Source organism: Emydura macquarii, unplaced genomic scaffold, assembly GCF_026122565.2.
Source record: "Emydura macquarii macquarii isolate MOO-44397 ecotype Brisbane River unplaced genomic scaffold, CSIRO-AGI_Emac_v2 contig_3305, whole genome shotgun sequence".
In the NCBI taxonomy this organism is placed as follows: domain Eukaryota; kingdom Metazoa; phylum Chordata; order Testudines; family Chelidae; genus Emydura; species Emydura macquarii.
The window spans coordinates 2,704,634-2,720,411 of NW_027133442.1; the positions used below are offsets into that span (position 1 = coordinate 2,704,634).

The 15,778-nt window shown below is 39.9% G+C and overlaps 1 protein-coding gene across 4 annotated transcripts in view; it reads left to right on the top strand.

The window, feature by feature from the left end:
* The window catches only part of SOS1 (SOS Ras/Rac guanine nucleotide exchange factor 1), a 92,902-nt gene that overhangs the window by 36,496 nt on the left and 40,628 nt on the right, over positions 1–15,778 (top strand). For all 4 annotated transcript variants that reach the window (XM_067532939.1, XM_067532942.1, XM_067532940.1 and 1 more), the window contains exons 8-9: positions 4–102; positions 15,633–15,760. In XM_067532939.1, the coding sequence (XP_067389040.1) occupies positions 4–102; positions 15,633–15,760 (227 nt within the window). The remainder of the gene's footprint in view (positions 1–3; positions 103–15,632; positions 15,761–15,778) is intronic.

The window sequence follows — 15,778 nt, forward strand, 5'->3', positions numbered from 1 at the left end:
CAGTCAATAGGAGAAGGTTTTAAAGAAGCTGTTCAGTATGTTCTACCGAGGTTGCTTCTTGCCCCTGTTTATCACTGTCTTCATTATTTTGAACTTTTAAAGGTAAGAAAAAGAATTATATTGCTCATCTAAGATGTTTTGTTTCCTATTAGCATTTCTCAGTTTTAGTTATATCAGAGCTTTCTATATTTTCTGTTCATCTACTAACATGCCTCACTGAGGTTTTATTAATAGAAATGGAATGATGAATCTGGAGCAATATGTAGATTCTATGCCATTGTAAATTTGTGTATGTAGAGAATGCTAGACCATATTTTTATCTATATTGTACAGCAACTAATGTGGTTTTTTGTGTTCAGTAATATTGTAATGATATTGTTTTGGGGTATTGAAAATGCATCCCTCATACAGAAAGGGGAATTTTATTTCCTAGTAACTAATTATTTTGTTTATATTTTAGGAATAAAGGTAAGGCTGGGTGAACAGTATAAGTCAGAGGATAATGATCAGTGAGAATATGGCTGAATCTCTTAATTAGAAAACCTGAAAACAAAATGTATCTGGAGTTTTCTAAAGTTGATGAGATTTCTGTAAAGTAATTCTAACTCTGGTTTCTGAATGAGAACTGGACTCCAGTGAAACTCACTTTCAACCTTCACTTTTTTTGCACCTTTGAGTAGCCTTTGCACATTTCTGCACATGTATGTACTGATGATGCAGCTTGGATCCCAGGATGTGTTGTCAGTGCATCCAAGCTGCCCTGTTGGTGCATCCTATAGTGGGAATGTGCAGAGTTAATCTTGAAGCATTTAGGTTACAGGTGAATAACCTCCATTAATCAGGTATTTCCCCTGTGTGTGTTTTGTGACATGATGAATGATCAGTGGTTTAATTTTAAAGATCTTTTAATTTAATGTACTGTAACTGTTGGCGACTGTAAACTACAGTATAAAATAAATGGGCAAAGTCTTTTGATTTACAAACCAGACATCTTTATTAAGCAATAGTCTTTAGAGGGAATTTTTCAGAGAAATAAAATTGTCTCAGAAAAAAATCTCAGACATCATGGAGAAATTCAAATGAGAATGGAAAAAATCCTTCTTGTCTCCTTGTTGGCAACAACATTTTCTGTTCTGGAAGCTCAGTGTCAAAAGATTAGAATTTGCTTATAATTTTGGTTATACTTGAAAATATTCTAACTCAAATTTCTGTGGGGGAGGGGGAAGTCACATCATATAGTTTCTTTATTAAAACTTTAAACTGAAAGAAAACAGCATTTTTTATGTACACTTAATGGTAAAGAACACTGAATTATGTTAAATATGAAAGATTACATCACTACAAATAGTCTCAGTAATGAAAAATTAAATTGCCATAAATAGTTTAACATGTTCATGTCTCCTTTTATCCATAGATGTCAACTAGTTCAGGTGATACTTTACGTAATGAACACACATTTCTCATTTATTTTCCATAATTCTCATAATCAGAGTATTTAAACAAATTGGCACTAGCAATGTCTTGAGTCTATATTGCATCCTTTATGGAACACACATGCTTTTGGTTTTAAACATCCATCTGGCAGTTTGACTTCTGTATGATTTGAAGCTAGTTTTTAAAAAGAATCTCTTGCAATTTCTTGTTGAATATATAGATAAGCAAAAAAAAAAAAAACTTATACACAGAGACAGCTATAGTTCAAAGCACTGGTGTATTACAAGTATCACATCATTTTAAAAAAACTAGAGATCTTGAAATCTGGACAGTATAGCAGGAATATACAAATATTATCCATTATTTTGAGATGAAGATCTCTGCTTAAGTACTGGAGCAGGATTGGCATATAATTGACTGACATTTGTGGAGAACATGAGTAGTTTGTATTTTTTTTTTTTCTTAGGCAGTTTAATAGTTATTCCAGGGGGAATTCTGCACACAATATTTTAAAATTATGCATATTTTATTTATCAAAATAACACTATATAATCACACCAGTTTCAATTGTTTTGGTAATTTATTTCAAAATACTTGTTGGCAACTGTATCTGTAACAATACAGACACAAAAATGATTCCCCCGGGAGTAGAGCGTTAAAGAAAGCACTATAATAACCCAGTTCTTGCTTCTCTGCACCCTCCCCCACAGAGCCCAGCTGCAGGGCACTCCCTAGCCCAGATACCCACACCCTTCTCAGAACCTAGTCACAGGGCCAGACACCCACAACCTCCCCATTCCCTAGAGCCCAGGTTTCCAGAGTGAGAAACAGCGTAATACTGGGTCCTGAGCTTATATGGTGTTTCTTGCACGCTGCCTCCTTCAGGGCGTGCCAGGAACTGCAGCTGCAGGGAACCCACCAACTCCATCCTCCTGCCCCCTGGCAGTGTCTTCTATTTGCAAGTTGTGGATCTGGGCTCTGCCGAGTCCAGCTGCCCCTAGTGGCAGCCAGCAGTTCTGCAACACCATTTCTGTGGAGAAAAAGATTTGTAGACGTAGGTACCATATCTCTTCTTGGTTGGGATGGACGTATAATACTTTTGTATTCCTAGTTTTCTTTTTGTAAGATAACTTTTTAGGAAAACTCATCTGAAAACTTCCTTTTGTTAGAGGTAGGTCTTAAGCAATTTGCAAACCTTTCCTGCACAGAAGAATACAATATGTGAAAGAGTGGGATGTATATTCTCTGAGATATGTATATACTCTATCATGCATTCTAAATCTTCAGTAACTTTAATTGATTTTAGTTTGTGTATATATATTGCAAGTGTTCAGATGCAGGGAGTGCAATATTGGACATACCTTCTCTGACAAATAATCTTGCTACTCTCTACAAGTAATGTGTGTAAATTTATGTTTTGTGACTTGATGGGTAATTGCTGTTTTCACAAATATCCGTTGTAGTTGGAATTGCAAATGAATTTGTGTAATTGGTTGATTGTCCAGTATAGACTCATTTCACAATAACTTCAGTTGATGTCTTCTAGTATCACTTAAATAACAATGACAAACCATAGATCTGCTCTCAAAACCTTGTTTAATATCTACATTTCATCTTAACACAATTCTCCAGTCTTTGCAGAGTTGTAACTTAGTTTCTAGTCCATGTGTGTTGGAAACATCTTTTTCTTAATTTCAAATAATTGTTCCTGAATCACTTGCACTGTCTTAAGTCATATTAAATCCTTCTGATGCAACAAGGGCATCCAAGGTAAGAATGTTATTTTTTTTTTCTTTTCCAGCATGAAAGTATTAAATTTGTGCTGCTAAATCTCTGCTGGCATACAAGTGTATCAGTTGCAATATATATGTTGTATAGGGAAGAGAAGAGATTGATTCTGGTTTTAATTTGGAAATAGCTGAGGAATCAAGTTTGACAATCTATGTTGAAAAACTTTACAGAATTCTATGTCATCATTTTAATGGTTGTGACGTCATAATGAATGTTTGTCCATAAGCACTCACATTCAATATAATACTGTAATTTTGTCAGATCATTAGTTTGCAAGGGGGTAGAAGCTACAACAGTGTTTGTTGCCTCTTTTAAAAAATATGTCAAGGCTTCATGCTGTAATTCTCACAGTTTTGTACAGCGTATTTCTTGAAACTGGTGGCTGAGGTTTTCCTTATGTCAGGTAATTTTTATAGTCTATCTTGCTGCTTTTTGTACATTAATAGGGTCCTTATGTATAATATACTATTTCAAAATAAATACTTAAATGACATTTTTATACACACACACAAAATATTTGAATACTAATTGGAGGGGAGAAGGGGTTTCCATTACTACCTATTAGTGACCGAACAGATATAAAGATGTAAATTAACCGTACAACAGACACAGGATAATCTGTCAGGAAATAAATGGGTTTTTTTGGATTGCTGTATTAAATCCAACCCTTTGAGAGGCGGTGGCTAAGTCAATAGAAGAATTTGTCTATCAATGTAGGTGTATTTGCAGTGGAGGTTAGCTTGACCTAACCACACGGGGAATTTATAATGACCCTAATGCTTAGGTTGCCTAACACTTTCCTCTATAAAAAGCTCTCAACCTTTCAATCACCTCTCTATTGTTTGCAGTGAACTTTTGATGTTTGACATGGGGCTTAGGATAGGGTAGTGCCTTTTCTTTGTCTCATGAAATACTATTCAGCTTTCGCTGAGTTATAAGCTGTTAAAAATACCTTCTTTTGTTTGAATTCCTCAGGAAAATTTTGGGAGCATGCCCATAGCTTATGCCATGCTCATGGTGTTGCCACAACAGCAAATGTACTGAAAACTTCGAGGAGCTGTTAAAGCAGCTGTAGAGGGGAGAGCGAAGAGCAGGGCTCCTCTCACCTGGACATGGCCCGTGGCCCCAGTGTCCCCTGCCCTCCCATGCATGTGCATTATGATAATCTTTAACTGCATGATCACATGCTAACCTTTCCATACGATTCTGCTTCATGCAGTGCACAGGAAGGATGCACAAGGGGGGCAGAGCTAAATTTGCACAGGCAACCCTAAATCTAGTATTTCCTAACTTACAAATGCTTGACTGGCAAGCTAAGTGTTCTTTTAACATAGCTTTTTTGTATGTATGTAATAAAGTACATTTAGCCTCTGAGAGTTGGAATGTCGTCATATCGGAATGGTTTCTCCTGTCACTGAAACTAAGCAGCATGACAGGGATGTGTATATCTCTTCTGCATTTACAGAAAATGTGACTGTACTAACATTTTAAATGGTCTCCCCAATGAAGACACCTGGAAAGATGTATTAAACAACTTAGAAATAGGAGTAAACAAATTAGCTGGTCACATACGTTACTTCTGTTGGCTGAGCTCATTGCACACATCAGAGGCTCTTTCAATCCCTACCGTCCCCTGCCTCCCACGCTTTCTGTAGCCCACATCTCCATGCCTGGGGCTTTGTGGTCCCCTTTCCCATCAGGCCAGGTCCACCATTCTCCCCCCATGTGAGAGGTTCTGTGTGCTCCCATTGCCCGCACCATTCTTATTCTCCTTTATCTGTTTCTTTTCTTTCTCTTTCAAGATTGTCAACATTTTAAAACTATATTGGGAGGATGATCAGAGCTAAGGTGAGGGTTATTTTAATATTGGAAGGTGATAATTGCTGCTATCAACTGATTCTTTGCTCTATAAACAATTAAAGAGGTGACTGAAGCTGGTACTTCTGCAAACTAGATTTCAAGAGTCTCTGTGTGTCTCTCCCATTTCCCCCTGTGGTTTTTCCAGTTTCCAGCAAAATAAATAGGGTTCTGCTTGTTGATGCTTAGAACACTCCCTGAAATTTTGGAATTGATTGGACGTGGCATTCAAAAGTTAATGTGTTGTACATCCAAATGCAGAAATGCCATCGAGTTGAGTGTAAGGCCTCACAAACTTGGCCAATAAAAATCAGACTCAGTGCTGAATTATATTAAAGCTATTAAGGTGAATTTTTTTACAAATTGGAATTACATAAGAAAACGGGAAGATGGTGTTTTCAATCAGCCTTATTTTACTGTGATGGAGAATTTTTGGGAAGAAAACAGACATCCTCAAATGTGGAAGCAAATAGGTAAATATTTTGTGATGTTTCCAATATAGATACAGCACTGCATGTTACCAACTTAGTTACTGAAAAATTTAAAAATAAAATGTGCATATATATTCTGCAGTGCTGCTCCAGCTGATGAGGAAAAGACAGGATGACTCAGGAAAGGACTCTCAAGAGCATTGGGGGCCAAGGAGGAGAACTGGTGTAAGCTTCTACATTTATGTTCCAGAAAGATAATTCAGCTTCCATGGAAGAGACAACAGCAAGTGTGGAAGGAATTGATTAATCTGAAGTTAGGGAGGAAAGTGTAAAGAAGATGCAAGGGGCAACATGCAGCTTCTCAGTGCTGGAATCTTGAGCATATAGAATCCATGCAAAGAATCTGCTAGTAGCTATTTGAGTCTATTGAAGACTTTTAAAATATTTTGTAGATGCTTGAAGTGTCATTTGTACCACTAGTGTTGCCTGATATATTTGCAAACAATGCTATTGTCACCTGCTCCATGTAGGGTTAGATTACATCTATATATGTTCAAATAGTAATTCTTTTTAAAGTTACATATTTTGGCACCTGTCTGTCTGTGGATATTTAAACAGGAATTTTTAAATGTACCTTTCAGTTTAAGAAATTATAAATGTTCAATAAAATTTATTTTTATACATCTAGGAATGAGTTATCATTAAGAGGTTTGTTTTTTTTTCCAATTTTAACGGGATGGGGGGAAGCCTTCATTCTGAAATAATAGCAATTACAAAAATATGAGTCCCTAACTTATCTTGAATATGACAGTGTGGGCCATAACCATTTTTTTTTAATGGCTAGAGATGAGCGGATGGTATCTGGAAATTTTTTTGTTACATTGGACAATGATATGGAAAACTTTCCGAATTGCTCACCTAGCCAACATCAGCCTAAGGTTTAACGTACTTTAAATCTGTTTGAAATCTGTGTAGTGTTTAGAATATCAAGTCAGAAACTGTTAATGAACTGGCAAATGTTAGAGTAAAACTTACTGGATATGAATTTTTTTAATTGCATTTTTGTTATGTTGCCACTTTGTTAATTTTATCAAATGTGAATTTTGAAGAACCAAAAAAAAAGTCATTCCACATCTGAATTCTGTGATTTACTAGGGAAAGCAAACTTCAATGGATCTTTTTCTCTTGATTATATTAGAGCAGAATGTATTATACTAGGCATCAGTTGTTCTTTTCCTAGTCCAATTATTCATTGACTCTTCCTGGGTTTTGGTATGTAATGACATGTTCACACAAGGAAAGACTATGTAACACAATGAATATAATTTAATTTAAAGGTCTATAATTAAGTGAGTCAGTGTAGCCCATGAAAAATAAGCTGTATAAATCTCTTAAAGTATAGTTCATTTTTCTGTTTGTATAAGTAGCATGTTAACTTCTGTTATGAAAATGAGAACCTTGCTGTAATGTAAATCTACATTGACCTATTAAACTCAGATGTGTATTTGTGCTGTCATGAATTTATAATTCGTTCAGAGCATTGAAAATGGATTTTTTTTTTTTTGTTTTGTTCAGTGATCTTGCTAAATGCTACATTATCAAAGCTCTGAATGTGACATGCCTCCTGTGATAGCCATGCATCCAGTTTTATGGAGTAGTTGGCCACCTCTGAAGTCCAACAACTGCTTCACAGATGTGTTATGCTCCCAGACGCTTCAGGCAGCTTGTGTTGATGGGGCCCAGGAACTGGAGAGCCATTTGGGTCTTGGAGACAGGCTTACTCCTAGCCTACTACTTTCTTGGTGCACAGAGAGTCTGCACAGATTGGGGGATCCACAACAGGATAGAGGAAGGACCAATATCTCATGGAGTCCACAAGGTCTTTAGGTGTTCTGGGACATAGATGTCTTCTGTGTCTTCCACTAAACCAGGGATTCAGTGGCACACTACCTCCCCAAGGCACCGGTGTTTCTGAGCAGTACCTAGTGCACCTGATCCATCAGTATGTCTCCCCCGGCACAATGTGCTGTAGGTGCCCCAACTATCTTATGAATGATGGGGTACTAGCCTGGTGTCCAGGTTCATGGAACCTCCTTTGGATATTGTTTAGAGTATTGATTGGGCATGTGGAAGCACTGGTATCTTAGCTGAGTGTTTTGAGAAGTGCTGTGTACAACTGTCACATCTGAGGATCCCTTATGCACTAAATGCCTTTGTTGCTTCTAGGGCCGCTCCTGAAATCATTGCCTCCTGTTAGGGCTCAAGGTATCCGTGCACTCCAGAAAAACTTCAAGTAGCTGACCAAAGGAGTATGATCGCTATCACAGCGGTTAATACAAAGACCTTATGTGAGGGAAGATATTTAAAGTATAGCACAGGAATAAAGGGTGTTTGAGAGGCTTGCTGACATCAGTGTTGGCTGCTCTGATCCCTCCCCCCTTCTTGTTTCCATGCCAATGTAGGACTCAGACTGCAGCTCACCTGCTGCGGAAAGAGGCATTGGCTTGGAAGATCTTAACTGAAATGAAGAATCAAGCCATCATGTTATAATAGTTTGTCTGATGTGGCAAAAGCCTTACCCTCCACTCGTTGGCTTTTCTGTGTTTATGGCCTGGTCTACACTGGCCGTGGATTTCGGTGGCAGTCGACAGGAGATGTGCAAGCTATGTACAGTAACTTGCGTATCTCCCGTTGACTTCCTAATGTCTGCTTACTGTGGCTTCTCCTCTGCGCTGCACCCACGGGAAATGCCCTCCCCTCAACGCAGCACTACACTTCTTGCCAGGATGGATTTACAGAGTCAACTTCCGGGTTCGATTGAGCGAGTCTTCACTGCCGTTCAAGTGAACCCGCAAAATCGATCCTGCATTGCCCATGGTGTAGACATAGCCTAAGTAACATGATAACTTTCCCAGGAATTCAGAAATGTGCGAGGCATGAAAGGCCAGAACCCTATTGATTTGGGGAAATTTGGGGATACATGGAGTCCCTGCCAGCTCTTTACTACCATCTCCGCTTTGGACACTTCTTCATTGCCTGTAGATCAAAGAGCTGGTTGTTGGTACCCATTAATGCTTACTACTATAATGATACCCCATCTCTATTGGAAGGATGAGCAGAGATAAGTTTAACAGGTCAGTGTCCTGAATGCTTTGTCTGCAAGGAAAGTCAGAATAATGGCGGGGGAAATGGGACTACCTCTGACATGGGAAACCCATCGAGGGAGCACAGGGCATATGGAGCCCCTGCCATGTAGGGAGGTGTTAATGGGGAGAAGAGGGAAATAGGGCACCAGAACCCCTTGCAGGGGAGATTAGGGTTCCAGGGTATGGGGGAAGGGGAAGTGGGAGTACACACAGTCCCTGCTGTGGAGTAAGAATGGGGGATACTGCAATGAGGCAAGTGTGGAGAGCATGCAGAACCCCTAGTGAGTAGATATTGGGGGAACCTGGTATGAGGGAAGGTGGGCACAAAGTACCCCTGGCATCAGGGTAAAGTAAAATAGGGGGCACACAGCTCTGCCATGGAGAGCATGAAGGAAGTGGGAACACACAGCACCCCTGGTATCAGCGGGACAAGGGGTCACACAGAATCCCTAGCCGTGGGGGAGGTGGAAATGGGGGCAGCCAAAGCCCTTGGAAGGGTGTGGAGTGGGGGGACCTTGGTATGAGGGTAGTGGGGTGAAAGGAGAATGGGGCTGCACACAGCCCCTGCCATGGTGGGATGTGGGCCACATAAAACCCCTGCTTGGGGGGTGATTGGGAGAACCTGGAATGGAAGAAGTGGAGAGACAGCCTTTGCCACAAAGGGCATGGGGGGGAGAGGGAATGGGAATAGGGCTGCACACACACCTGGTGTAGGGGAGGAGAAAGGAGGAGCCTTCCTGCAGGAGGAGGGGGAAAGAGGTGCACAGCAACGGTAGCTTTGGAGAGATTGGGAGGAGTTGCAGGGAGTCCCTGAAATAAAGTGGGAAGGAGCACAGAGAGCTTATGCGGGAATGAAGGGCTGCAAGGAGCCCGTGGTACATGCAGTGGACTCATTTGCCACAAGTGACGAATCGTGTATCCTGCTAATTATGTGCCATGTTAGAACCATCGAGCCAGGAGAAGCACAGGAAGATGTTTCCTGTGACAGGAAGCACTGTCAATGCTAGTGTGCCACAAGAGATTTTTGGTGTCTGTTTCCCACCAGTAACATAAAACAACTTTACATAGGCTAAGTTGATTGATGGTGGGATCTCTGTATGAACTGCTCCCTGGGTTGGTGAATGGGATGTAAGGTTTTCCTCTAATGGGGCACTGGATGTGAGTCTGTGTTTAACAGAAAGTCCATAGCATATAAGAGCATAGAGGAAAGCTTTTTTTTCTGAACCTCTTACATTCTCACTGTCTCCTGGTGTTTTATTATGTAAAATATGTTGCATGATGAGTATGGCCATTTCAAATAGACACTCCCAAATAACCTTTTAATAAATGGTTCTCATACTTCATTCTTTCCTTCTATACTTCATGAGTTGCTTAGTATTTGTATGAATTATACCTGATGATCTTGTGTCAGATTTTCCTGTTGTGCCTGTATTGGGTCATAATCCAGGCTGAATATTTTTTTACCTGAATTTCTGGGGTATTAGCCACCTATAACTTTTTGGTGTTGGTTGACTGAACTAACCCTTGTAGTTGAATAAGCCTCCTTTACAATGGCATTTCCTGTGGTCCTTCCTGGATCAGACCCATGATGCTGTCTCCGACAGTGGCTATTACTTGATGCTTCAAAGGGAGGAATAAGAAACCTGACAAAAGGCAGATTTAGAATAACCTGCCTCCCATGAAGGTCTGATTCTAATCCGTACTAGTTAGAGGGTGATTTAAAGTGTGAAAGCATGAGATTTTTCTTCACAATTTTGTTTAGCATCAGCTATTATTCTCTATACTCTTGCTCTTCATATAAACATCCAAACTTTCTTTGAAGATGGATAATCTTTTCTTATTGCTATTCCCATTTAGGATTGATTTAATACCCCCAAAGGTCTCATGCTGACATTCATGAGGACAGTAGATGAGCTATACCTATTTGCCTTCAGGTCTGTTCTGCTTTGCAGTACTTATTTTAGAACGTGGAAGAAATTAATTACTAACAGTCTCCAATTGCTGGAATGGCTGTATAAATATTTTCTCTTACATATCTTAATTGTTGAGCTTTGGTCAGGGTCTCTGGGGAGGGCACCTGTGAATACCCTGGGTATGGGTTCTTGTACTACATCTTGTGGATGAGCTGCGCCTTACAGTAACTGAGAGTTTTAGATGTGTATGCAACTGAACTTATTGTATGGAAACTAATTATAGCGTATGAGTTCTTGCCAACTGGTTATTATCTCAGACCATAGCATGTTTGACTGGTTGATAGAGGTGCTCCATGACTTTGACAGCTTGTGAGGAGAGTGTATGAACTCTTGGACCTGGCAAAAAATATAGGTAGTTTACAAACAGACTGATACCCTCAGTATCCCAGTCATGCTTAGCTAGACCTTCCCCCTACACTCTGCTCTGCTCCTTTATAAAAGACTTTAAACATCTATACTTTGCAGTTATTGTATTTACTCATTAGGTGGCACTATACATCTACACTAAATCAATGGGACTTTTAATGGAAGTTTGAATTTTTTGTGGTATGCATATATTGTCATCCTGTTTTTCTCATGACCGCATATGTTCCAAGGATGTAGGTTTTAAATTTGACAAAATTCTCCTATACCCTCCCTCTGATCAATTTTCCCTGCACTACCTGTTTGGTTTTTTGTTGTTTGTTGATTCTTTTTGGTTTTTGGAATGATTTGGGGGGGGGGGGGGGGAATGAAGGCAGAAGCCTTTTTCTTTTGGCATAGGAGCTATAGGAAGGAGAGCTAAAAAGCATTGTGTACATTCATATAGGTTTGTGTACAAGTATTTCATTACCAAAACGACTTGAAGAACTACGTATTTTATTTGTCACTGCTGCTACTTTTACACCAAAATGCACAGGTTCAAGAACCTGGTTTTATTTTCCGTGGCTTTCAACCTGTGTAATAAAATAGCATTATGCTGAATCAAAGTCACAGATAACATTACGTATATCTCATCAGTATGTAATGGAATTACTTGTATCTCATTTGCTTAAAGGTCAGGATCAAAGTAAGGCAGTCTGTATTTTTCTATATGCTCAAAAGCTGCCTCCAGCTTTCTTCATTGGAAAGAAAAGGCTGCAACTTCTGAGATAGATGTGGTAAATTTGGCAGTTGCTGAAATATGATCATCCAGACATAATAGGGAATGTAACCGGACTCCCAGGTTGCAAACAGAAAAGAGACAGTCAGGGGGTACTATGGTGGAAGCAAAAAACCTCCCTTTAGTCTCCTGCAAAGCTACCATATAAGAGTTTAAAAATCTTTATGCCACAATCATTCAGGTTCATCCCAAGACTTCTACCAACAGTGCTCGAGCTGTAATCCATCACATTGGAGTTGTCACAGGTCATCTGTAAACTAATCAACCTGCAAGATCAAAGCCAGATGAAGAAGTTGCTAGGGGGCCACCTCTTCCGTAGTAGAGGATAAGCATGCTAATATCCCACTAACCATTGAGTGTTCTGTCAGGGGATCAGTATTCTTCCTCAGAGCCCTCCGGAAACATGCAGGTTCTGTTAGTATGATAATACACCATCTAAACAGATCCTTCATTGTGATAAGTTGTGTGCCCCAGCCTCAGATCAATGGATGTTGTGGTTGCTCCATGACAGAGGTTTAGTTTCTACATTTCCCACCTGCAATCTGAGTCCAAACGCTAGAGCAAGATTATGGCCAGCCACGTGAGTTGAACCAGCAACCACCAGGGATAGTCTCATTGGCCTCCTGGTGACCAGGAAAACTAAGTTGATTCAGAAAACTGGCCATCCACAGGAATGTTGAAGTTGTTGCTGTCAGCATTGGTGTGTACAGCATAAAATAATGAACTTGAACAGGTCATGGAGAGAAGTAATTGCACCCACGACTCTCCTACAAAGTTGGATGCTATATTTGATCCAGTTGGGGAGTAGGACACCTCTTGCATTTCAAGTGGGTTGCAAACCACAGTCACACCACCTCCACACTGATTAACCCTTGGGTTCATGTGGCACTGGTACCTGCTTGACACCAAAGGTGCCAAATAAACCCTGCAATTTTGTTGAGCCAGTACTTGGTGATATGCAAGAGCTTCATCTCTTATCAAACCGGTTAATTAATTAATTCTACTTATTGACAACTGACTGATGTATTCATAAACCTAACCACAGTCTAGGAATCTGACAGATGTATTCATAAACATAACTACAGTGTAGGAATCTCAGACAGATGATTAAGAGAGAGCAGAAATCCTACAAGGAATGGAAGATGGGAGGGATCAGAAAGGAGGTCAGAACATGTAGGGATAAAGTGAGAAATGCCAGAAGCCAAGTAGAGTTGAACCTTGCAAAGGGAATTAAAGCCAATAGCAAAAGCTTCTATAGCCATATAAATAGGAAGAAACAAAGAAAGAAGAAGTGGGACCGCTAAGCACTGAGGATGGGATGAAGATTAAGGATATTCTAGGCATGGCCCACTATCTAAACAAATACTTTGCCTCCATTTTTAATGAGACTAATGAAGAGCTTGGGGATAATGGTAGGGTGGCTAATGGGAATGAAGATATGGAAGTAGAAATCACCACATCTGAGGTAGAACCCAAACTGTAACAGCTTAATGAGACTAAATCTGTGGGCCGGATAATCTCCATTCAAGAATATTAAAGGAACTAGCACATGAAATTGCAAGCCCATTAGCAAGGATTTTTAATGAATCTGTAAACTCAGGGGTTGTACTGTATGACTGGGGAATTGATAACATAGTTGCTATTTTCAAGAAAGGGGAAAAAAAGTAACTCAGGTAACTACAGGCCTGTTAGTTTGACCTCAATAGTATGCAAGGTCTCGGAAAAATTTTTGAAAGAGAAAGTAATTAAGGACATCAAGGTTAATGGTAATTGGGGCAAAATATAACACGGCTTTACAAAAGGTAGATCATGTCAGACCAAGCTGATCTCCTTTTTGGAGAAGATAGCAGATTTTTTAGACAAAAGGAATGCAGTGGATCTAATTTACCTAGATTTCAGTAAGGCATTTGATACGGTTCCACAGGGGAAATTATTAGTTAAATTGGAAAAGATGAGGATTAATATGAAAATTGAAAGGTGGATCAGGAACTGGTTAAAGGGGAGACTACAATGGGTCATACTGAAAGGTAAACTGTCAGGCTGGATGGAGGTTACTAATGGAGTTCCTCAGGAATCCTGTTTTGGGACTGATCTTATTTAACCTTTTTATTACTGACCTTGGCACAAAAAATGGGAATGTGCTAATAAAGTTTGCAGATGACACAAAGTTGGGAGGTATTGTCAATACAGAGAAGAATCGGGATATCATACAAGAAGATCTGGATGACCTTGTAAACTGGAGTAATAGAAATAGGATGAAATTTAATAGTGGAAAGTGCAAGGTTATGTATTTATGGACTAATAAGAATTTTTGCTATAAACTGGGGATGTATCAGTTGGAAGTGACAGGAGGAGAAGGACTTGAGCATATTGGTTGGTCACAGGATGACTATGAGCCGCCAGTGTGATATGGCCATGAAGAAAGCTAATGGGGTCCTATGATGCATCAGATGAGGTGTTTCCAGTAGAGATAGGGAGATGTTAGTGTCATTATATAAGGTGCTGGTGAGACCTCATCAGAATTATTGTGTGCAGTTCTGGTCCCCCATGTTTGAGAAAGATTAATTCAAACTGGAACAGGTGCAAAGAAGGGCTACTAGGATGATCCACGAAATGGAAAACCTGCCTTATGAGAGGAGACTGAAAGAGCTTGGCTTCTTTAGCCTAACCAAAAGAAGGTTGAGAGGAGATATGATTGCTCTCTATAAATACATCAGAGGGATAAATACCAGGGAGGGAGAGGAATTATTTAAATTCAGTGCCAATGTAGACACGAGAACAAATGGATATAATCTGGCCATCAGGAAATTTAGACTTGAAATTAGACATAGGTTTCTAACCACCAGAGGAGTGAAGTTTTGGAATAGCCTTCCAAGGGGAGCAGTGGGGGCAAAAAACCTAGCTGGCTTCAAAACTGAGCTTGATAAATTTCTGGAGGGGATGGTATGATGGAACAGCCTAATTAGGCAATTAACAGATCTTTGACTATTAGTGGTAAATATGCCCAGTGGCCTGTGATGGGACATTTGATGGGGTGGGTTCTGAGTTACTACAGAGAATTCTTGGTTGTCTGACTGGTGAGTCTTGCCCACATGCTCAGGGTTTAGGTGATCGCCATATTTGGGGGTCGGGAAGGAATTTTCCCTCAGCGCAGATTGGCAGAGGCCCTAGGGTTTTTCGCCTTCCTCTGTAGCATTGGGTACAAGTCACTGGCCAGTGGATTCTCTGTAGTTTGAAGTCTTTAAACCATGATTTGAAAACTTCAATAACTCAGTCATAGGTTAGGGGTTTATTACAGGAGTGAGTGGATGAGGCTCTGTGGCCTGCGTTGTGCAGGAGGTCAGACTAGATGATCATATTGGTCCTTCTGACCTTAAAGTCTATCAGTCTATATTCACATCCCTCAGAAAGACACGTCTCTGATCCACAAGAACATAAAACACCCAACCAGTCCCTCTCATATGGACTGTAAACCTAACAAAATTAATTTAGGAATAAACACATGCCAAGTTATGTCCCTGCCCAGTGAATCCTTCCTGTGTGGGAGGCTTCTCTCTTAAAGGGGACAGTCTCCTCCCATGCTGCTGGTGGTATGAGGGAGACTGGACAGACCTGAGGTATAATGGTAGCTTCTTCCCTAGTCTAGCTAAGTCCTCAAATAGACAGGGAACTCCTCTCTTAAAGGGGATCATTTCCCTTGCTGTTGGTAATGCATCTAATGAATGTAGATTATTCTGTGATTTAAGTAATAAGAAAAACATGCAAACCACTGTGTTAAACAGATTATTTATGAAGCTTTCACACATGCATATACCATCATTCTTTAACATTTTTAATATTTAGCTTTCAATATTCACAGCAACTGGAAGAAAAGAGTGAGGATGAAGAGGATAAAGAATGTTTGAAGCAAGCGATAACAGCCCTGCTTAACCTTCAGAGCAGTATAGAAAGGATATGCTCCAAAAGTCTTGCAAAGAGAAGACTTAGGTAAACATGTTTCCATTT